Source organism: Phascolarctos cinereus, unplaced genomic scaffold, assembly GCF_003287225.1.
Source record: "Phascolarctos cinereus isolate Bilbo 61053 unplaced genomic scaffold, phaCin_HiC Scaffold_2;HRSCAF=192, whole genome shotgun sequence".
Taxonomy (NCBI): domain Eukaryota; kingdom Metazoa; phylum Chordata; class Mammalia; order Diprotodontia; family Phascolarctidae; genus Phascolarctos; species Phascolarctos cinereus.
The window spans coordinates 354156298-354180260 of NW_027555625.1; the positions used below are offsets into that span (position 1 = coordinate 354156298).

Below are 23963 nucleotides of genomic sequence, written 5' to 3' on the forward strand. Positions count from 1 at the left end.
GGAGTGGGTGAGGGCCTCAGTTTGCAGCTCACCACCCAATCTGCCGCCGGAACCAAGAAGTGTCCATAGAAAAGGCAGATACAGGATCTCCTCTGCAACACAGAAACCAAATCTCCCCTTTGGACAATTTGCAAGCATTTATTAAGCACCTACTGTATACCAGGTACTAGGGTGACAAAAACCAAAAGTGAGGTAGTCCCTGTCGTCATAGAGTATTCACTATACTTACCTGGGGTGTTGGAGAACAACATGTATGCAGACAAGTAAATAAAAAACAGATAAAAAAAATAATTTCAGTGGGACAATGGAATGTGAGCTCCTTGAGGGCAGGCAGGAGCTGCTTTTGCCCTTCTCTGTATCCCCAGCACTTAGCACGGTGCTTTGCACATAGTAAATGCTTTACAGATGCTTGCTGACTGACTGACTGACTGACTGAGACCTGAACAGGCCAAGAAGCCTCCACACACAAATATTCCACAGTCTCTCCAGGTTTGACCACTCCTGGTGCGATAGGAAACTGCCTTGTCAGCAGGACCACATTCTGAGCCCTTGATCCTCTCTCTCCATTTCAAGAGAATGAGAACACTCTTCTCACCACCTCCTCCACCCCCAGAGAAATGCTACAGACATTAGGAGGCAGCTTCAAAAGCCAAGTTTCAGAGGTCCCAGCCTGGCCCTTCCTTCCCTCAGATGACCCTGAGGCCCTTCACTCACCTGAGCAGCATCCTGTGGGAAGACAGCATCAAAAGCAAACATCTTTGGGACTGCGCCTGACGTTCTCCGTGAGCCCCCGCTGGCGGGGGAACTAGAGGCTGGGTCATACAGCGTCACCTGTTTCTTCCGGGAATCCACCTTCAGGAAGGACATGGGCTCTGAAGAATGAGGGGCACCCGGCGATGTACAGATCCGCACCATCACCTTCACCTGGGAGGGAGAAACGTAGAACATGGTGTTCTCACCAAACCGTGAGCTGGGGCCATTGAGCTAACTCCTGGGCATTGATCCTGCTCTACTCACCAGATCAGCTCATCAGGGATCCTCACTCTGCATCCCCAATACAGCAAGAAGCGGACAAGGAGACAGAACTACAGGAAAGCTTGAAAACCCTATTTTTTCATATTCCAGACATTGGAAGCACTTTATTCATATAAAATAAAAAAGACAATTTGTATAGTGGAAAGAGCCCTGGATGTGGAGTCTGGACAGACTAACAGTGTGACCATAGGTACATCCCTTAAACCTCTAACCTTCAGTCTCTTCTTCTGTAACATAGCAAAATTAATACCTCTAGTGCCAAATGAAATTATGCATATAAACTGGTTTTCAAACCATCAAGTATTACCTAAATATCAGTAATTGTTATTATTATTATTATTATTATTATTATTATTATTATTATTATTGTTAGACTATCAAGGGCTCCTATGTCTCTAGTGCCTAAACATTTGTAAATGGCTTTCCCAACAACAGCTCTGTGGGGCAGGGAGTACAAGTGTTCTTATCCCTCTTTTGTAGGTGAAGAAACTGAGACTCAAAGAGCTTCCCCTTCAGTACCACAGAAATTATGGAACCTTGTTGGCAAACGCCCATTCCATACTAGAGTTCGTGATGGAAGAGCAGATCCAGTCTTGGTCTGATAGCACCCTAGATACAGGGAAAACATATGTCACAGTGTTCATAGGAAAGCTATCTAAGATCCAATAATCTCTTATTTTGCAGGAGGAGGCAGTCCAACATGGATAGGAAGTTCTCAAGAATGAAATTCTGGAGACACGGGGAGAAATTATTCTGATGAGGAGGAAAAGGGGGCTTCTGCTTAGTCTCTACCCCCTGTGAAGCTGCTGATGTAGCTCAGGGATAATCATGGGACCTGGGGCCAAGAAAAACCAGTCAGTCAACAAACATTTATTAAATACCCATTATATGTTACTACTGGGCCTTGAGTCAGGAAGATCTGAATTCAAATCCAGTTTCAGATACTTAATCTCTGATTGCTTCAGATTCCTCATCTGTAAAATGGGGATGATAAAAATAGCTACTTCCCATGGTTGTTGTGAGAATCAAATGACATACTTTCTGAAGCACTCGGCACCAAGCCTGGCATTTAGCAAATGCTACATACATGCCATTAGTATCATTTTTTTAATTTTGTTTGAAGAACTTCAAGGAGGCAAATGTCATTAGGTCAAAGAGTATGTGGGAGTGTAAGTATAAGGTGTAAGCAGATTGGGGGGAGGGGGAAGAAGGAAAGTTATGAATGGCTTTGAACACCAAACATCAGATTTTCTATTTGATCCTGTTGGTGATAGGGAGCCACTGGAGTTTGTGGAGTAGGGGAGTGACACAGAAGATCAGTTTGACAGCTGAGTGAAGAATGGATTGACGTGGGGTAAGGAGGCCGACCAGCAGGTTGCTGGTGACAGTGTCAGGGAAAAAAAGCAGTGGCACAAGGGTAAATGCAAAGTCCAGGTGACAGTCTGTACCCCTGTGAAGCTTAGAATCTAGCGGAGGAGGAGACACAAACCGAGGTAACTATAACAAAATAATTCATGACACGTGTAACGGAAGAGTGAGTGCTGGCTGAATTTTTCTTCCTCTCTAGACGGTGAGCTCCTTGAGGGCAGGGACTGTCTTTTGCCTTTCTTTGTATCTCCAATGCTTAGTGCAGTGCCTGGCACATAGTGGGCACTTAATAAATTCTTTGTGACTGACTTATTGACTGAAGGGGAAGGTTGTGGCCAACTCAGGGATCAGTGCAGGCTCCAAAGAGAAGCCAGCATTTGAGGGAGGCTTTAGGGAGGTGTAGGAACAAACCCAGCAGGAGGAGAAAGGTGATGAGAAAGGACATTTGACAAGCAGGCAAAAAAAGATAAGGAATTACAGGGTGGCTTCCAGACTCAGGCACGTGGATGCATTGCATCGAAGCAGCCAGGGAGAGTGCTGGGTAGGAGGAAGAGAGCCGGGATTCAGAGTCAGAAGGTTTGGGGCTTGAGCACCAACCCCGACACTTACTAAGTGTGTGACCTTGGACAAGTCATTTCCCCATTTTCCTCCTCTGTAAAATGACTGGGTTAGATTAGATCATCTCTAATATCCTTTCCTATAATCGTGCGGCCCCAGGGACTTGTGACCGCTGCCTCTCTCCTGGCTGCTCCAATGAAACTACAGTGAGTCTTGTACCTGTTGGGGGGAGAGGGGGTGTTGTTGCACCCCAGCCGTTAAAGGGTTTAGAGAGAGTAAAGACTATGCTTCCAAAAGGCAGCTTCCTCCCCCTCTTCTGCCTCCGGCAGTGCCTCAAGGAAAGAAAGAGAAACAGAAAGAGACTGAATTCTAAAGTCCAAGACCGTGTCCTTACAACAGGGAACCCGCCCCCTCCCCATCCCTCCGCTCCAAAGCAGAGGCAGAAGGGGAGGAAACTGCCTCATTCAGGCTTCTATAGATTCGGGCTGTCAGACACGTTCTCTTCGCTGGATCATTAGGATGTACAACTAAGAGCTTGTCCCTTGGTACAATTCTTTGTGCCCAGGAAGAAAGAGGATTCATTCAAATCATCAGCCACTCTGAATGCTCTCCAGAAGGCCTAACAAGACCCCCAGAGCCCTGGGGCCATCTGCTGCTTAGGCCTGAGCAACCCATTAGCCTCACTTAACAACAGAATAAATGCATTGGTGGGGAGGGACTGCTGGGTGGGGCTGCCTAGAAAGTAAATTTCTACATGTCAAATCATATTTTTCACATCAATTTCAGTTGCAAAATTGGTGATGGGCTCCTTTAGGGTGCCAATACTCCTGCCCTTGTTGAGAAGCTTGGAGAATATTTGACTCTGTGTGGCACAGTGATGGATTTGGAATAGAAGGATCTGGGTTCAAATCCTGACTGTCACTTAACCTGTGTGATACTGAACAACTCATTCTACATTTTTCTGGACCTTAGTTTCCTCAATTGTAAAATGAATTGGATTAGATGACCTCTACCTCTAAGATCTCTTCCACCTCTAAATCTACGAACCCATGATCTTTTTGTCCTTTCATATCTAAACACAACAATTCATATCTCTCCTTGGGGGCCATCTCCAGTCGTCCTGATCTATAGTTTGCCACTGGACCCAGAAGGCTCCAGAGGAGAAAGTGAGGCTGGTGACTTTGCACAGCCCTCCCTCATTTAAATCCAATTCACTTTAAGTCATGACATCACCTCCCTGATGTCATGGTCCTCTTTGAGAATGAAAGATGAGAAATAACAATAACAACAATATCTCTCCTGTAATCTTTCATCCTTGTCCTGACAGCTGCCTCATTAGTTTAAATACCATCTACCTAGACTGTTATAGCCTCCTTACAGACCTTTCTATCTCCCCTGTCTGTTCTTCCAATCTTATCCTTCACACCCCTGCCAGTAAGATTTTTCTGTCATTTCTTTGCTCAGAAATCTTCACTGGCTCCCTACTACCTCCAGAGTACAAGTCAAATTTCTCTGGGTTACATTCACAGGGCCCTCCAAAATCTGGTGTCACCATCCGTTTTCCAACCTCTTCCACTCACTCAACACTGTTCTCCGTCCCCAGAACAAGCCCCTCATTTTCATTCAGCTAGCTATCCCTTTCCTTTTAGTGCGTGCTATACTTAGAATGTATGGAGTGTTCAGGAGGGCTAGTCCCTCTGGTGTGAGGGCCTGACGAGCCCTCTTCAGGTTCTGCTTGTCCACCTTTGGTGTCCACCTTCACCCAACTCTCACCTGTAGCTCCAAGAAGCTGCAGCAGGTGCACTGGCCACAACCCAGGTAAAACTCTCACTGCAGATGGCCTAAACCAGGTTGAGAGTAACCTCCAGGTCTCAAACCTGTCAATGAGTTAGAATGGTGTCTTCACCAAGCACGTGAAGGCTTTTTGTGGCAGAACGGGCAGATAAGAACAATTTGTTCCAACAGTCATAGAAGTGGCTAAAGCAGGTAGGCTAAAGCGCTTAGAGCTTGGTCAGGCATCAAAAACACCAAGCTCATCCACTGCATCCTGGGCCATCACTAGTCATCCTGACTTTTGTCCTGCCCTTGGACTTCAATGACTAAGGAAGAGAGTGAGGCTAAAACTTCTAGAAACTAACTCACTTCAATCCAATTCACAACTAAATCCAATTGGTTTCTTATGTACTTGGAATGTCCTTCATCTCCCTCACTCATACTCTACTGAATTCCTATTCGTCCTTTAAAATCCAACTCAAATGCCACCTCCTATAAGAAGCCTTCCCTGATTCCATACCCCTAAACCCCCAAATCCCAAGGCAGGAAGTATTCTGCCATGAACCTTACTTAACATTTGTGCACCTAAGGTCACTACTGTTGGAGCTGGGCCCAGAATCCACATCTCCTAACTCCTAGTCTCATGCTCTTTCTACTGGACCCACATTGCCTCTCTGACTCTTCATGACCCCATTTGGGGTTTTCTTAGCAGAGATACCAGAGTGGTTTGCCATTTCCTTCTCCAGCTCATTTTACAGATGAGGAAACTGAGACAAGAAGAGTTAAGTGACTTGCCCAGAGTCACACAGCTAGTAACTGTCCAAGGCCAGATTTGAACTCAGAAAGATGAGTCTTCCTGATTCCAGGCCCAGAGCAGCACCTTGCTACCCACACATTGCCTCTCACATGTTGACGTAATATATGAACGAACCACAAACTTGAAGAATTAGGCGACACCTTAACAGCCAACACATACACAAGAGGAATTCCCACTATAACATATACAAAAAGTGGTCATCTAACCTCTGCTTGGAGACATCTAAGAAGAGGAAACTCACCACTTTTCATGGTAGCCCATTTCACTGAATTGATGAATAATTCAGAATGGAATAGCATAAAGTGGACAGCCCACAATAATGCATGCATACCACAAGTGTTGATGCATTTATAAGCTCAATGATCAGTTCTGGTGGGATAGAAGGAACCCAAGAATCAGGAGCCTGGGACTAATTTCTCCACTACTATCACATTTAATCCTCCTAATCAGCTTTATGAAGAAGTAGAGACAGAGATTCTTCTCTTCACCTTACAAAGGAAGAAACAGAGGTTCAAGGATGGCATCAAACCAGGGAGATCATAGGATCATAGATTCCAAGTTGGAAGGATTCTTAGAGGCCATTGAATCCAACCCCTTCATTTAACAGATGAGAAAATTGAGACCCAGAGAAATGAAATTATTTGCCCGGAGTTATACAGCTATTAAGTATCTGAGACAGGATTTGAACTCAGGTCTTCGTGACTTTAAAGTCCAGCTTTCTATCCATTAGCTCACCTACCTATGAAGCAGCCCAACTCAGTGCCTCTTTCAGGCAAAGCCTGGGTGTGGAGGACATGGTAGAAGGATCAGTTGTGTACTGGACTCAATGATGCTCTCTGATCTACCCTCCAGTTCTAAGGTTCTATCATTCTATGGCTGTAACATGTGGATTCTTGCTTCTGCTGCCAAGATTCATGGCAATATCAATCTTGGGTAAGTTACTATGCAGTAAAAAGTAAAGAAGCTCTGAGTTCAGAGGTAGAAGACCCTATGGGCTGAGGTGGTACAGGAAGGGGGCGGGACTCTGAGTCAGGCCTTCAAGGATGGATAGGATTGGGAAAGTGAGGGAGCATGAGAGATTGGGAAAGGAAACTGAGGCACAAAGCAAGTGTGTGTTGGGGAGGGGGGAAGTGAGAGTTCTGGCGGGGCTACAAGAATACAGATAAGTTGGAGGGTGTCCCAGCGAGGACAACAAGCATGGTGGGAACTGGGATTCAAACCACAAGCAGGGGAAGGGAATGAGCATTTATACAGCACCTACAGTGTACCAGGCACTGTGCTAAGAGCCTTACAAATATTATCTCATTTGATCCTCAAGACAACGGAGGGTTGTTTAGTTTAGAGAAGAGGGGACCTGACTATGATCTTTAAGTATTTAAAGGACTGAGTCAGGAAGAGGGATGTAACTTATTCTGTTTAGCCCCAGAAGGGGCAGAACTTGGAGTAATGAGTAGAACCTATAGAAAGACAACTGTAGGCTCAAAGTCAGGAAAATCAGAGCCTTCAACAAGCAAAATGAGCTTCCATGGGAGGTAGTGGGAGACCTGTCACTGAAACTACAAAGATGCCATAGAAAGGAAGAAGAAATTCTTCTTCAGGTACAGTTGAGTTAGGTGGCCCCCAAGGTCCCTCCAAACTCTGAGATTCAGCAAAAAGGAAGCAGAACTACCTACTAGAATCCCTCAAAAGAAAGCTGTTTTAGGGGGTAAAAAAATGAGAAGGAATAAGAAGGGATGTGGGGGTTGAAAAAGAAAAAATACAATGGATTAAGAAAAGTAGGGGCAGCTAGGTGGCACACTGAATAGAGCACTGGTCCTGGCATCAGGAGGACCTGAGTTCAAATCCAGCCTGAGACACTAGCTGTGTGGGGTAGTGACTTAACAGAGGGGAGGGGAGGGGAGGGGAGGAGAAGGGGTATCAGATGGGGGAAATGCTCCAATAATAACAGCAGAGCTCACAGAAAAAAAACCAGAGATAGTCAATGTTGGAGGTGCTATGGCAAGACAGGGACATGAATATAATGTTAGTGGAGCTGGAAATTGGTCCAACCATTCTGGAAAACAATGTAGAATCATACAAGGAAAGTTACTAACTTGTTCATACTCTGATCCAGCAATCCCAGTATTGAGCACATACGCTAAAGTAAAAAAAAATACCAAAAAACAGAAAGAAAGGTCCAATACAAAACAAAAATGTTTATGTATGATAACAAAGAACTAGAGATAAAGTAGATGCCAGTCAGTTGGGGAATGAGTGAAGAAAATGTTTTTTGAATGTAAGGGAATATTATTGACTAATATGAGATAGTCAGAAAAACACGGGAAAATTTGCACAACCTGATGCTGAGTGAAATATGTAGACCCAAAACAACAATATTCACAACGACTACAACAACGCAAATGAAATGATCACTGAATAACTGAAGAAAAATGATAATGGTACTAGGGAATCGATAATGGAACACATCCCTCTCCTCTTGGCAAGTGCAAGGGATGGTGACAAAGGCAGAACGCTGCATACACCACCAGATGCAATCATTGCACTGGTTGTTTTTACTTAACTGTTTTTCTTTGTTACAAGGAAGGATTCAGTTGGTGGTAGGGTGTACGTACTAGCTCTGGGACCCTAAGCAAATCACTTCACCTTTCAGGGTCCCAGGCAACTCTCAAAGACTACATGTTGCAGACAAAGTTATGAGTCTTCATTGATGGAGGGAGTTCCCTCACTGGAAGGCTCCAAACCTGCTAAATCAGAGGCTTGGATTAAAAACAAAAAAGATTAAGGTGGATTACCTCCAGAGAGGATGAGCTAGACACAGGATTTGAACTTAGGTCTTCCTAGCCCTAAGTTCCATTCTCTATCCACTATGCAAGTGTCTCTTGACTTACCTATGTCTCTCCTAAAACTTGGTAAATAAAGCTAGACTCACATGTATAACCTACATCAAAATCCTTATCATTTCAGGGAGGAGAAGGGAAGGGAGATAATTTGGAACTCAAATTTTTTTAAATGAATGTTAAAAATTGTCTTTACATGTAATTGGGAAAAAATATTATTAAAAAAAAAACAGAGCTAGACTCAGTACCCCAGATGTAGTCTGATAGGGGCGAAAGACAGCAGCCCTATCACTTCCCTCCCTCTGGAAACTAGATTTTATTAACGAAGCCTAAAATCACATTTGTTTTATTGGCAGCCACACTATATTGCTGGCTCAAAGAACTCCTGGTCAGCTAAGGACTTATAATACTTTTTCATATGAACTGCTGATGATCCAGGTCTCCCTTTCCTCTTTGCTCTAAGGAAGGGAGAAGTTCCACCAGAGCAGGCTGATCGAATGACAAAAGAGGGATTTAATGGTGTAGGGAAGGGGACAGGGACAGAAGATATGGGCAGAGTAAGGGCAATTCTTAACTGATCTGGAGGTAAGAGCTCTTTGGAGACCTCAGCATACATCAACACTGCTGAATTTAAAAAAAAAAAAAACAGATCAAAGATATAAATCCCCAGTTGTCAGGTGGCCCTACAGCTAATAATATCAATAAACAAACAAATGGGGTATGCTCTGAAGCCCCAATATAATCACCACCTCTCCTTATAGCAAAACATGATCACACAAGCAGCTCTTTGAGATTTACAGATGAAAGGTGTCCAAAGGGCAAAATATGAGGATGTTTGTTATTAGTCCACTGATAGAATTTGCAAATACCTGGGAAAGGCTATAGAAGGCATAGGGGAGAGGGAAAGCCTTGGCCTAGGTAAGAAGCTGGTGGCATTCCTTGGGTTTAGCTTACAAAAAATGTCATAGATCAGCTGGGAGGAGAGGAAAAGGCCTAAAGAATTAGAAGGAGTGGTGTTAGAAACTCACCAACTCCTCACACACATACATACTCCAGCAGTTGGTTAAAGCATGCTGGTAAATGGTTAACAACCAGATTGCCCCCCCCAAAAAAACCCCAACCCTATGCACAACACATTTTTAAATTTGTATATGCATTAATAACAACATTTTCTCTATCACTTTTTTAAACCTAGACAATCAACAGAACAATAAATCTGGCTCTGATTTATAGCAACTTGCTCATTGCTGATTTCCCAGGTGTAAATGCTCACGCTGAAAATTGTGCAATTATGTTGAGCTGGCTCCAGCAAACCCCTTCCTGTGCTAAAAGCCTACAGTTGTGGGTCTGGCCAGGCAACTTTGCTTGGTTTCTCAGCCACAGGGGAAAAGGGACAGAGAGCAGCCCCTGAATCCAGCCATTCTTCCTTCCAAGGGATGCATTGGACCCAGGTCCGGCTGGCACAGTGTAGCCTCAAATCACAAAATTCCAGAGTAGAATGGGATTTCAGAGATCATCTGAGCAAGAATCCCATCCTCGCCACTACAGTCAAAGCACACTATGTGAACAGGGTCCAGGAACTTAGTGTCTGTGTCCAAAGAACAGCATACATCTTTGGATTCTGCGCCTGTCTATCTATCTGTCTGGTTTGCCTAATGAGGCTGGAAGCACCCTGAAGGCAAGGACCAAGGTTGTAGTGTATGTCAAGAACTAAGGACCATAATTAGGTTGTAGTGTATGTCAAAACCTAAATGCCTAGAAAAAAAATAGTTCCCTACCTCCCCCTTTCTCACTACTCATGAATTCTTTCATTGCCATCTGGTTCCTGATCCTCTACTTTACCAACATTGCTCCATCCAGTCACCAACACCGAGAAGTTGCCAATCCAAAATCTAAATTCCCAAGAACAAGACTTCAACTGATCTTTCTACAACATTTTATACCATTAACCACCCTCTCTACCTGGACACTTTTGGACACTGATCTCTCCCAGTTCTCTTCCTGCTTCTCTGACTTCTCTTCGTTATTCTTCTCGTCTCAAAGCACGTGCATCCCACTTGGCTCTGTCATAAGCCCTCATCTCTTTATAAACTCTCTCAAACAATGATCTTTCTCACCAGCTCTCATAGGTTCTATTATCACCTCAAAGCAAATGAGCCTTAAGTATATAAACCCATCCCTAATTTTTCTCCTGAACTGTAGTCCTGAATCTCCAACTGAGCACCAGCAGCTCAAACTCAACACGTCCAAAACAGAAGTCACCGTCTCCCCCTCCAAAGACACACTTCCTCTGAAGTCCTTTCTGCTGTTGGTTTAACAATCCTCCCAGTCACACACAGCCTTGAAATCTGAAGTCACCTTTCAGTCTTCTCTATCTCTCTTTTACTTTCTACACACGGGCAGCAACAAAGTCTTGAACGTTCTATCTCCGCCACATTTCTCTAATCTGGCCCCTTCTCTCCACTCTCCCAGCTACCATGCTGTTTCAGGCAATTTCAATTCTCACCTGAACTACTGTAACAGTCTTCTAACAGGTCTGACTGCTTTCGGTCTTTCCACCCTCCAATCACATAGCTGTCAATACAATCATCCAAAAAAACTGTCCTCACCATGTCACTCTCTTGATCACTGGCTACTTATTACAGCTAGGACAAAATGCAAAGTCCTTAGCCTAGCATTTAAGGTCTTACGTAATCTGGCCTCAGCCTATTATCTAACCTCATTGGTTTCTTAAATGAGTTATTATGAACAAAGTTTGACAATTATCCTTAGGACCCTGATGGGAGTAATAATCAGTTGTCTGCTGGGCACCTGAGCCACTAATGGGAATTGGAGTAGGGAAAGCAGATCCAGAGAAAGTACTATACTTAGCATTCTCAACAGCCCCTAACACTAACCTTAGAGGGCCATTCTATGTTTTTCTGTTTATTCTATTACCTATTCTTGCTTTCATCTTCTGTACATTTTTTCCCCTTAAATTGCTCAATGGATTCTCTGCATCTGGTCACGTTAGACCACTCTGTCTTTTCCTCATTAGACTGTGTTTGCATCTTCAGAACTCTATAGAGCTTCCCATTCCTCCTAGGCTGATTTTCCTCTGTAGAGTTAGGCCATGGAATCCTATCTATCTTTTTGCTGACTCAATCTATCAATAAGCATTTATTAAGTGCCCACCATGTACCAGGCACTCTGACAGGCACTGGAGATACAAATGCAAAGAATGAAATAGTCCTCAGTCTGAACGACATAATCCCCAACAGAAGGCATCTGCCAGCCTACGCCCAGCTTTCCTTTCCTTTCCTTCTCTATCACAAATCCTAAGGTGGAACAGTATTATCAGGAAGACCTGGGTTCAAGCCCTGCCTTTGACACAGAGAGGCAAGTCACTTAATTCTTAATGCCCCAAGAAAAAACCTAATACTTCAAGTTGTAGCACACTTACATTATTTCTAATGAAATAATAATTTATTCCAAACAGTGTACCGAGGACTGTGCTTAGGTGCCAGGGGATACACTAACGACAACAGCACAATGGAGTGGTCACTTTGTGGCCCATCCCCCACAAGGTTCTCATCATTTCTAGTTCAATCAACAGTTCTTCCTTCATAAAGGTCCAGAAGAGGAGTTTCCTTCATTGCTTCCTCCTCCATTTGAAAGATGAAATTGTCATTAGGGCAAGTCATGAATGTATTCAATGCTCTGCTTTTGACAGGGAGAGTTCCAGAAGCTACCTGGATAAAGGAAGTTCTCCAATACTAATGTATTATCTCACTGTCATCCTTAAGATCAGTTTCCTAAATTCCTTGTCTCTTTTAAGACTTTACTGTCTAATAGGGAGCATACAACACATGCACATGCAGCAATGATATAAGGGACAGTGTGATGAGAGCAAAGTCAAGGTCCAACTGAAGTAAAATACTCCAAGAGGATTTAAGGAAGGAGAGATCAATTCAAGTCACTATGCATCTCCTCCTCCCTCTGCCCCCTCTGATACCCAGTCCCATGCTAAGGTACACTGAGGTCAAGAGAAAGGAGGGGAAAAAAGACATCTCTGGCTGTTTAGAAGCATCCTAGTGAGGCACTTAGAGTCAGAAGACCTGGGTTTGAATCCCAATTTTGCCCCTTGAGACCTGTGCAACCTCAGGCAAGCCGCTTTAACCACTGAGGGCCTCAACGTCCTCATTTATAAAATGAGGCGGCTTCCAAATCTATGATCCCCATCCCTCAGAAAGCTCCCAGTCTAGACTTAGTTTAGAAATTTTTAAAATTAAGTAAGACATACACTGCTGTGCACTCCAGGAGAACTCAATAAATTCTCATCAATTTCCATAAGCATTTACCAATTATCCAGGACTATCAATGAATTTATTCACAAGCTTTAATCTCACATGTTTTAAAAGCATGAGAAGACGTGATTATCTTCATTCTGCACCAGGCACGCAGCTGATTCCAGAAATTCTTCTCCATTTCCGTAACAGCCCAATAGTCAATCCTCATATCCTGTGACTGAATAAAGAACTCAGCCCATAGCAATAAAGATCATGAGAGCATGTTGGCAGGGGCATTGCAGATACCCCTGAAATCTGCACCAAAAGCCAAAGATACCCAGAGAAATTCATCTTGTGCGACGCATGCTCACAATTTGCTGCTTAGGCAGGTTTGTAAAGCAAGCTTATTTAGACACAAACCATTCTGAATTAAGACTTCTTACCATCAAATTACGCGATTTCATTTTCCACCGAAGAATGCCACCGTCCATCTTCCAGTGGAATCTCTTATTTCTCAACTACAGCGTAAATCAAATTACCAAAGTCTTATTTCAGAGCCAATATTTTTCATGGATTTAATTGTAAGTGACAGATATATAACCCTTGCAAAATTGGTTTACTGTGGATAGTTCTTACAAGCCTTCCATACACTCCCCCTTTCAGCATATGGCAAATTTATATGCAAAATTGCTATGCACACATTGAATAGCTGACTCTCTAGGGAGAACCTTAAAGAAACACTTTTATATCGTACTCTTTAGAAACTGGCCTCTATTAGGCACGAATTGATTCTTTATTCCCAGATGACACTAACAAAACTATTTCATTTTCAAATGGTCCTGTAAAGTAGAAGAAAATGTATCCTTCCAGGTAATTTTCGACAATTTCTTTTTTCTGTTCTTTAGCCTGTCTTTGGCAGGCAAATGTATTCTCTGGATTTGAGAGCATCTCAAGATAGGAATAAAGGGTTGGTTTTTTGTGGTGGTTTTTTTTTTCTTTCTAGAGAGCCAGGCAATTTGTGTTGCTTTAAGAAATGTTCCTCTCACCAGGAAATCAGTGACACTGGGGGGCGGGAGGGGGGGAAGGAGAAAGGAATTAAACACCAATTTGTTATTTGTCATCAAGGAAACAGTCAAAGCTCGGCCAGGAACTGAGAGGTCCCATCAACCTAGGTGATCCTGGCAGTCAATGGGCTTCTTGGTACTTAGCTGGGGCCCACAGAAAAAACAGAAGGAGGGTAAAAGACGGAGACGAGCTAATGATTAAACAGCATACCAGCTAGTGCACTCAGACAACAAAATGTAGTCTTTGCCGTTGCCCAGCTTGTGAACTCGTTTGTTGGTTCATGGTTTCCTCTAAGTGCTTCTCCCATTGTCTCCTGGAAGGGATTTTATTATTTCCATTGGGGAGGGGGGAGCCTGCCAGCATCTTTGGAAGAGATGAGCACTTTAAGTGGTTCTTCTGTATGCTAGGATATTACAAAGAGCGCTCTGAATAGTACCCCAGAAAGGGAAAAAAAATTTTTACATGAAAAAAGCTTCCAGCTACACAGCGGTGTTCTTAGAGGCAGTGGGCAGGGGGGAGGAAATTAGGATTCGACTCAGCCACCCCAGTGAAAAGGATGTCTTTTTTAATACCACAATATGACAAATTATCTTAAGTAGCACATTAATGTCAGAAATTGAGCATAATCTAACTTCTTTTCAGTGACAATATTAAACGGCTTTCAGATACCTTTCCTCCCGTTCTGACATTAAAGTTAATGACATCCAAGGAGACCAGGCACCGTTTTGTTGGGGGGGGTGGGGGGGTGTTTTTAAGGATCTAGTTTTTAAAAATTTCTCCCCAACACAGGTTTCTTGTGTTTAAAAAGCCTAAATGGTCTGAACTCTGGTATGAACAGTGAATAGGAAAAGGAGGAGGGACCCAGCTGGATGCATGATAGACAATTAATAGCTTAGGAAATTTCGTTCATTGTAAGAATGACAGAATCAAATAACTTCATGACTTAAAGGGAACTCAGAGGTCATTAATTGAACGCTGGTCTGAACAAGAATTTCCCAGAGATGGGGAAGCCACCAACCTGTCTCCCTTGAGGCAATCCACCATTCATTCCACTCATGAACAACTCACTCTTGCAAAGTTTTCTCTGTCCACAGAATCTCAGAATCTTTAGGGTCAGAAGGGGCCCAAGCAGCCACTTCGCCCCATCCATAGTTGAACAGGATCCCCGCTACAGCTTCACATGTTGAAAAGTGGTCATCTAGCCCCTGTTTTTAAGATTTCCAAGGACAGGGAAGCCACTTTCCCCTGGGACAACTGTCGCACCTCTGGGCAGCTCTACTAGTGAGAAGTCTTTCCTGATGTGAATCCAACATCTACTACCTTTCTCCAGCTTACCCTCACTGCTCCTAGTTCTGCCCTTTGGGGCTAACAGAACAAGACAAATCACATGATCACCCTTAAAATCCTTGAAGACAATTATCATATCCCCACACTCCTTATATGAGTCCTTCATCATCCTAGTCACCATCTTCCAAAATGTGTTTGCCGTCTCTCTTTTTCCTCCTTCTGTTTTTTCTCCCCATTTAAGTACCAAGAAGCCCCTTGACTCCCAGGATCACCTAGGTTGACCGGACCTCTCAGTGCCTGGCCGAGCTTTGATTGTTTCCTTGATGACAAATAACAAATTGGTGTTTATCCATGGCCACAAGTGTCAGAGGTAGGATTTGAACCCATATCCATTATGTCATTCCACCTCACAAAGATGGTGGCTATATCAGTATTGTTCAGGTCTAACTCTGCTTATGGCAGCCAGGTGATGCAGTAGATAAACCACTGTGTATAAAATCAGGAAGACTCATCTTCATGAGTTCAAATCTGGCCTCAGACATGTACTAGATATGTGACCCTGGACAAGTTCCTTAACCTGTTTGCCTCGGTTCTTCATCTGTAAAAATGATCTGGAGAAGGAAATGGCAAACCACCGCAGTATCTTTGCCAAGAAAACCTCAAATGAGGTCATGAAGAGTCAGAAATGACTGAAAAACAACTGAACCACAACAAAAACTCTGCTTAGGCTGGCAATGGAAATAGACAACCTGAGACTGAATCTCAGCTCTGATACTTATTATGAGACCTTGGGTAAGTCATCCTTCTTCCCCACCCAAGGTCAGGTCCTCATAGACTCCCATCTAGTCACTGCTCCTGAGTCTCTAATTAGGCCAGAATTCTCACTTTCTCCAACATATAATGGAATGGAGGACTCAGAATTAAGAAATTTGGAATCTACTACTGGGCTTTGCCAATAAATCACTGTGTGACCTCAAATGGTCTCACCATTCATTTACTCAATAGACATTTACTGAGCACCTGCTATGTGCAAAGGCAAAATGCCGGGTGATGTCAGTCCAAACCACAATTCTAGGATTTGGGATATAAAAAAACTCTCATGACATGATGGAGTTTTATCGTGTGTGTGTGTTGTGTGTGTGGTGTGTTACATAATATAACAAGGCACTTACAATTTGGGCCTCAGTTTCCATATCTGTAAAATGAGAGGATTGGACAAATTTGTCTCTAAGACTCCCTTCCAGATGTAAAATACAACATAGGGTGGTGGAAGGTTACTGGACTCAGAATCAGAAAATCCTCAGGTTTGAGTCCCAGCTCTAATACTTACTATTCATATAATCCCAAACAAGTCACTTCACTTCTGAGCCTTAATTCCTCATTTGTACTACTATCTCACAGGGCAACTGGAAGCTAAGGAAAGTGCTTCAAAAACCTTAAATGTGTGTGATGTTCTAAAATCCCTCCAAGCCCTGATAAGCTAACATGTTTTTAAGAAGAGTTGGAGCCATGGGGGTTTTAAACAAGCTTGGGGAAGAGGGAGTCCCCAGTACAGAGGGCAGAGACTACCCCTCCACGGCCCACACCCAAACAACTCAGGGCCCTGCTCACCATGATAGGGTCTCTTGGGCTACTCTCTCTGGGGTACATGAGGTTGGGGCCAGAGTGACCCTTGACCATCTCCTCTGAAGGATACATCAACAATCTTCCTAAGAGTACTACACTGAATACAAGGAGAACCAGGGTCTTCTCCCTGCTCTGACACTCACTCTAGTTCTTGGTTTCTTCCTCTGTGAAATGAGAAGATTGGACATCTAACTAATATTCTATCAAGATACCTTGTGTGTTGGGGGGGGGGAATGACTTTAATTTCTCTCTTCTCCCCAATCCCCAAAGCATGGCCATCTTTGTTGAGGGCTCTATCCCCACTCCCTAGGAACAGGTTCTTCAAGATATTAAGTATGAAGAAACAACTGACCTTAGCACCCAGTTATGTTATGAAGAATGAATGGTTAAAATAGGACATTACCAGACGGCTTGCTTCTCTCCCTGGAGACAGCCTCCTGACCAGTGGCCTCATCCCATCCCCATGACAGAAAAGTGTCACATCCCTTCCCCCAGGTGAAGTTATCTTACCTGCCAACTGTCTCAGGTGTGGTATATGGTGCTAAAATTCCTAGTTACAGTTTTGTTGTGCAATGCTGTTATAATGATGACGCGATATTTGTCTTGTGCACTGCCTACATATTGTGAGTGTATATCTTATGCTCCTCCAACCAAAATAAAAACTCTTCTTGGGTAGAAATCCTGCCTTCTCTTCCTCTCAGACACAAAGCTGTGCACACAGTAGGTCGCTCGAAAATCTTGCTGACTTTTGCTTGGTCCAGACCTCTGAGAAGCTCAAAGAATAATGACCAAGACTTGGCTGAGTTTCTTGGCCCAGAGTTTGTGGTACAGATAGCTTTCCCCTGCTCAAGAAACTCCTCTGGATTATCTCAAGACACATCTCTCATAGCTCAGCTGCTTAATGCATCAGACTAATGAGACCAAGGTCATGGGTTCTATCCCCGCAAGGGCCAATTAGCTTTGCTCTATTCCAGGGCCACAATATGCACCCCTGGCTTGTAAATATGTGTCAATGGTGGTGGTGAGAGAGAGTGTGTGTGTATTTGTGAGAGAGAAAGAGAGAGAGAGAGAGAGAGAGAGAGAGAGAGAGAGAGGGAGGGAGGGAGAGAGAGAAGGAAAGAGAGAGAGAAGGAGGGAGAAAGAGAGGGAGAGAGAGAGGAAGGGAGAGAGAGAAGGAAAGAGAGAGAGAGGAGGGAGAGAGAGAGATGAGAGAAAGAGGAAGGGAGAGAGAGAAGGAAAGAGAGAGAGAGGAGGGAGAGAGAGATGAGAGAGAGAGGGCAGAGAGAGATGAGAGAGAGAGGGGTTGGTTCATTGGGACTGGAGAAATCATTTAAGAGTTTATGCAGTGTAGATGGTCATCTGCATATATGAAGGCAGAAAAGAATATTAGATCCCAACTAATAAATGGTCAAAAGATATAAAGACAGTTTTCAAAGGAAGAAATCCAGGCTATCAACAGCCATATGAAAAAAATCACCAATAATTATAGAACTGCAAATTAAAGCAACTCTGAGGTTCCACATCACTCATCAGATTGGGAAAGAAAAGGAAAATGACAAATGCTGGAGGGATTATGGGGAAACAGGCATATTAATTAGCACACTAATGTAATGGTGGAGTTGTGAATTGGTTGGACTATTCTAGAAAGCAATTTGGAATTATATCCAAAAAGTCATTAAAATGTTCATGCCCTTTGGCCCAGTGATACTTCTACTAGGTCTATGTCCCCAAAGAGATCAGAGAAAAGACCCTTCATACAAAAATGTTTATTGTAGCTCTTTTGTAATGGCAAAGAAACAGAAACTAAGGAGGTATCCATCAAATGAGGAGTGTCTAAACAAATTATGGGATATAAACATAATAGAATATTAGTACACTGTAAGAAATGATGAAAGAGATGATTTCAGAGAAACTTGAGAAGATCCGTATGAAGAAATGCAAAGTGAAATGAGCAGAATCAGTAGCACTATTTATTCAATAACAACATTATAGATGAAAACAACTTTGCCCATAGTAAGTATTTAATAAATGGCTTGTTGACTTATCGACTTAACTTTGCTGATGAATGCAATAACCAGCTAAGATTCTAGAGAGCTAATGATGAGCTGCGCTGCCCACCACTTGACAGAGAGGTGATGGAGACATACGCTGTTGGACATGGCCGGTGCTTGATTACCCATACTTGCTAACAAGTTTTGTTTTTCTCTTCAAGGGAGTTGGGGGCAACAAGAGATAAAGAAGAGGGGAAGGGAGAAATGCTTATTAAATGAAATATATGCATGTGTATATATGTACATCCGTGTACATATACATGCAGCATGTTGCATTGTCCATTTCCTGTGTGTGTATACATGTGTGCACGCACACACACACACATGCCATATATATGAAAAGAGTGTTGGACCTGAAGTCAAGAGACTTTGGGTTAGCATCTTGGCTCAGGACACTTTACTTCTGTAACTTCAGCCAACACATTTCACAACTCAACCTCAATTTTCCACTTTGTAAAATAGGATTATTAATACCTGAAGAACCTACCTCTTTAGATTGCTGTGAGGAAAATGCTTTGTAGACATTAAAACGTTTCATGGAATAAAAGTCATTACATGAAGGTTAGATAGAGAATTATTTAGCTCCTACTGTATACAATCTCCAGAGAACTCTTTGCCCAGCATCTGCCCAGTGTCTGGAGATCATCATAGACTCCCAAAGGTTGGTTGGAACAGTCAGGAACAAACTCTAACAGTTCTAGCAAGCTGAGAAGGCTTCAGCTGTTGGCCTTGTGCTGGGTCCGTGACATCTGAGGCCTGAAGGCTGACCTATCTAAGCACAAAGAGACTCAGCATCAGAGGACTGGCCCTTGAAGGTGCGGGTGGGTGTGATCTGCGTTGGCAGAGGCAATGTTCACCTTGATAAGATTCCAATTTCAAGGCTTACTCTATGCAGGGTGCTGAAGAAGTCTGAAGATGAGTAAGACATAGCTCTACTAGTAAGAAGTTCCATAGAATATGGAAATTAAGATATACATAATTTTAAAAAATTTTGGTCCAGACTTTTGATTTCATTGGCTTAAAAACTCCTTGTACCAACACAGATCTGAAATGGTTCTGATTTTTGTAATCTTAGAGAGCTGCATGGGTCACTAAGAGATTAGATGATTTATCCTAGGACACACAGCCAATGAATTTATGTCAGAGGCAGGATCTGAACCCAGGTCTATAACTCTGGTCCTATTATTGACCATAATATGCTGCTCCTCATGCATACAACATCCAAGTGTTAAATGCTTAAATAAAGTGCTGTGTGGTCACAAAAGGGAAAGAATCCTGCCAGAAGGCTGGGCAGGGATATTATCCAACCTAAATCTTACAGGATGGGTAGCATTTCAACAGGTGGAAATGAGAGTGAGGGCATTACAAACTCAGGGAATGACATGAGCAAAGAACTCAAGTAGAAGTGTGTAGGACATGCCTAGGAAATGGTATAGCTGACATGCTGGGCCCACATAGAGACGTACTTAGAAATTCAGCTGGAAAGGCAAAGTAGGGCCAAACTACGGAGAGCCTTGAACGCTTGGATAACTACTTTGGACTTGACCTTGCAAACAAGAGAGTGCACAGTTCCTATTGCTATTTAAATTCAAAGTTAAATTTAAAGGCCTACTATGTGAAAGGGCAGCCTCCCTCAAATAATCACATCTAGTAAACTTATCAGATTACAGGGCATATCCTCCCAAGTAGAATGTAACCCCCCCCCCCAAAGACAGGAACTGCTTTTTGTTCAGTCTTTCTATCCTTAGTGCCTAGCACAGTGCCTTGCACACAGTAGGTGTTTAATAGATGCACATTGAAGAAAGTCTTGTGCTGAGGGCAAGGGGTTGTTGTTGTTGTTAAGTCCTTTTCAGTCATGTCTGACTCTTCATGACCCCTTTTGGGGTTTTCTTGGCAAATACACTAGAATGTTTCCCTTCTCTTTCTCCACTTCATTTTACAGATGAGGAAACAGAGGCAAATAGGGTTGACTTGCCCAGGGTCACACAGCTAGTAAGTGTCTGAGGCTAGATTTGAACTCAGGTCTTCCTGCTCCAGGCAGGGCACTCTACCCACCATGGCAAGAAGAGAAGAGAGGCAAAGTATTATCAAAAATTGGGGGAGAATTACCTGCTAGGTAGTGATAGTACTCAATGATTGTGACTTGGTGAGCCATGAGAAGGCCATTCTTCTAGACACATGGTCCCCATATGAAGTATATGCTGTGATTTTATTTTTAAACACATAAGACATTCCACTGCAGAAGTTTATGGCCAACTCATTGAGGTTTGAGGGGAGAATGTTTTCTGTAAACAAACTATAACACCATAGCACAGAATGCAGAATTTTGGGAAAGAAGGAAGGCTGTGCCCCAGTGAAGGGCACACTGTGTATTCCAGTGATCTGTTCTATGTGAATTATCAGGCATTTTTCTCACTAATTAAATACACAGGAATTAGAAGGAAGCAACCCCTTGTGGTCAGGAAAACTGCCTGGAACATCATCCCCACACACTTCAGCTGGGCTGTCACAGAGAGCGGGCGGGGGGGGGGGGGGGGAAGAGATGGGGGAAAGAAAGGGAGGCCTTGCCCCTCCTAACCACAAGCTCTGAACCCTGGAAGCTCAAGGAGAGGCTCACAGCTGGCTTAGAAGCCATCAGAGAAACCCATCACCAGCACAGATGCTGCTGAGGGGACCACAAATTCCTGCGGAGCCTGGCATCTGGAACCCAGAGCTGCCAAGCTGGTTGCTGGCCAACACACAAGTCATTATTGGCCTTCTCTGTTCCCTTCCTGCAGCCCCTCCAGGTAATGACCTTTAATGCACTGATCAAGCATGTGCTAGTTAATTATGTTTGTGTCTTGTCCCCTTATTACTCTGTGAGCCACATGAAGGCATTATCCATGCCTTACTTAAAACTTGTATCTCCCCTACCACAGCCCAGTGTTCTATACATAGCAAGTTCATTATGGATACAAGCAGGGCTAGCTCATATATGACTTATCCTTGTATTTCCTCTTGTTGTTTTTGAGTTGTTTCAATCATGTCCAACTCTCCATGACTCCATTTGGGGTTTTCTTAGCAAAGATACTGGAGTGGTTTGCCATTTCCTTCTCCAGCTCATTTTATAGATGAGGAAACTGAGGCAAAGAGGATTAAATGACTTGCCCAGGGTCACACAGATAGTAAGGATGGATCTGAACTCATGAAAATGAGTCTTCCTGGGTCCAGGCTCAGTGCTCTATTCGCTGCACCACCTAGCTGCCTGTAATACTGACTCAATGCTCTGCACATTTTTTAAAGATTCAGATGTGACCTCATTGATGTAAGAAGCTTCTGCATGAGGAAACTCTCCATATCAACTCCTCTTAGAAGTTAATTGACCTCCTCAGGGCCACACAGCCAACATGTGTCAGAGACAGAACCTGAACCCGGATCTTCCTGGCTCTGGGGCCCTCTACCCACTCCCCCTCATTGCTTCCTGCCCTGCCTATAGTAGATAAGTAATAAATGGACGAGATGGACCAGGCTAACACCCCACAAGAGGAGGAGAGGCTGAATTGAAGGGCGTGGCCAAGTTAGGCACATCTGTTAATTATTATGCCCTTTGGGAAATTGAGAAGGGAGAGGAGAAAAGGAGATCACAGCGGTTATTCTTACTGAAGATGATTATATCAGCAAACTACAGAACATCGGAAAACTGAAAACTCACACATTATGCAGCATGTGGCTGTTTCCCTGAATGCTGTTTTCTTACTTTAAGGAGTAGGAAAATGAAAAGGCAACTTTGAAACAAGAGAGGAGTGTCGACCTCAGAGCACATGTGGAGTCCTGTGTTTGAGTTCTGGCACCGCAGCCAGGGAGAATAATGACAACCAGACCTCATCCAAGATGATAAGCAGGATGATGAGGGGACACAGCCATTATCAGGACCAGTTAAGTCACTGAGCATGCACTGCCTGGGGAAGAAAAGGCTGAGGGGGAAATTGCAGATGTCTTCAAATGTTTGAAGCATTGTCTTGTCACAGAGATTTGATTTGCTCTACTTGGCCCTCAGGGGCAGTGTTAGGTGGTGCAGTGGATAGAGCACCAGGCATAGAACCTGGAGGACGTGAGTTCAAATCCAGCCTCAGACACTTCCTAGCTGTGTAACCCTGGGCAGGTCACTTAACCCTGCTCTCCTCAGTTTCCTTATCTGTAAAATGAGCTGGTGAAGGAAATGGCAAACTGCTCCCGTATCTTTGCCAAGAAAACCTCAAATGGGGTCATAAAGAGTCAGACATGACTGAACAGCTACTTGGTCCCAGGCAGTAGAAAGAGGAGCAATGCATGAAGAGAAATAGAGAGAGGCTGGTTTGAGACCTAACAATCAGAACTGTTCAACAATTTGTATTCCACAAACATTTACTAAGCACATAGTGTACGCAGACCTAGTCCTAGAAAATACAAAATTTTAATAGGACATGGTCCCTGGCCCTAAAATAATGAAACAGGCTGTCTCAAGAGACAGGATCACAGGATTTAGAGCTGGAATAGGCTAAGTAATAATCAAATTTAATATTTTCATCTTACAGATGAGTAGCACAGTCAGAATTGCTCACAGCCATTAAAAGTTAGCACCTGGAAATTGAGAGGATGCCCATCCATTGGGGAATGGCTAGACAAGTTGTAATATATGATTGGGATTGAATATTATTGCGCTATAAGAAATGATGAGCAGGATGGTTTCAGAAAATCCTGGGAAGATTTACATAAATTGATACAAAGTGAAGAGAGCAGAACCAGGAGAACATTGTACATAGTAAGGCACTAAGTAAGAGACTTAGCTATTCTCATCAAGACAATGATCTACAACAATTCCAAAGCACTCATGATGAAAAATGCTAACCACCTCCAGAGAGAGGGAACTGATGAATTCTGAATGCAGATTGAAGTATAATTTTTTTACTTTCTTTTTTCTTGCTTTTTTTTTACATGCAACATGGCTAATATGGAAATATGTTTTACATGATTTCAAATGTATAATCAATATCACATTGCTTGGGGGAGGGGCAAGAGACAGGGAGAGAATTTGGAACTCAAAACTTTTTAAAAACAAATGTTAAAAATAAATAATGATTTTTAAATTAGCATACACACAAATGCAGGCAGACGCATGCATACACACACACACACACACACACACACACACACACACAAAGATACCAAGACATCCCCACATACACACACTCACAGACATGCATGTGTGCACATACACCCTTCAAAACACCAGGACCCACAGGCACCCTCTGTTACTGGA

At 43.3% G+C, this 23963-nt stretch overlaps 1 protein-coding gene across 1 annotated transcript in view; it reads right to left on the reverse strand.

Moving 5' to 3' along the window:
- Positions 1-23963, reverse strand: part of KIF26A (kinesin family member 26A) — a 165588-nt gene that overhangs the window by 24608 nt on the left and 117017 nt on the right. Inside the window, 1 exon segment of the mRNA XM_078150387.1 lies at positions 715-924. Coding sequence (XP_078006513.1) covers positions 715-924 — 210 coding nt within the window.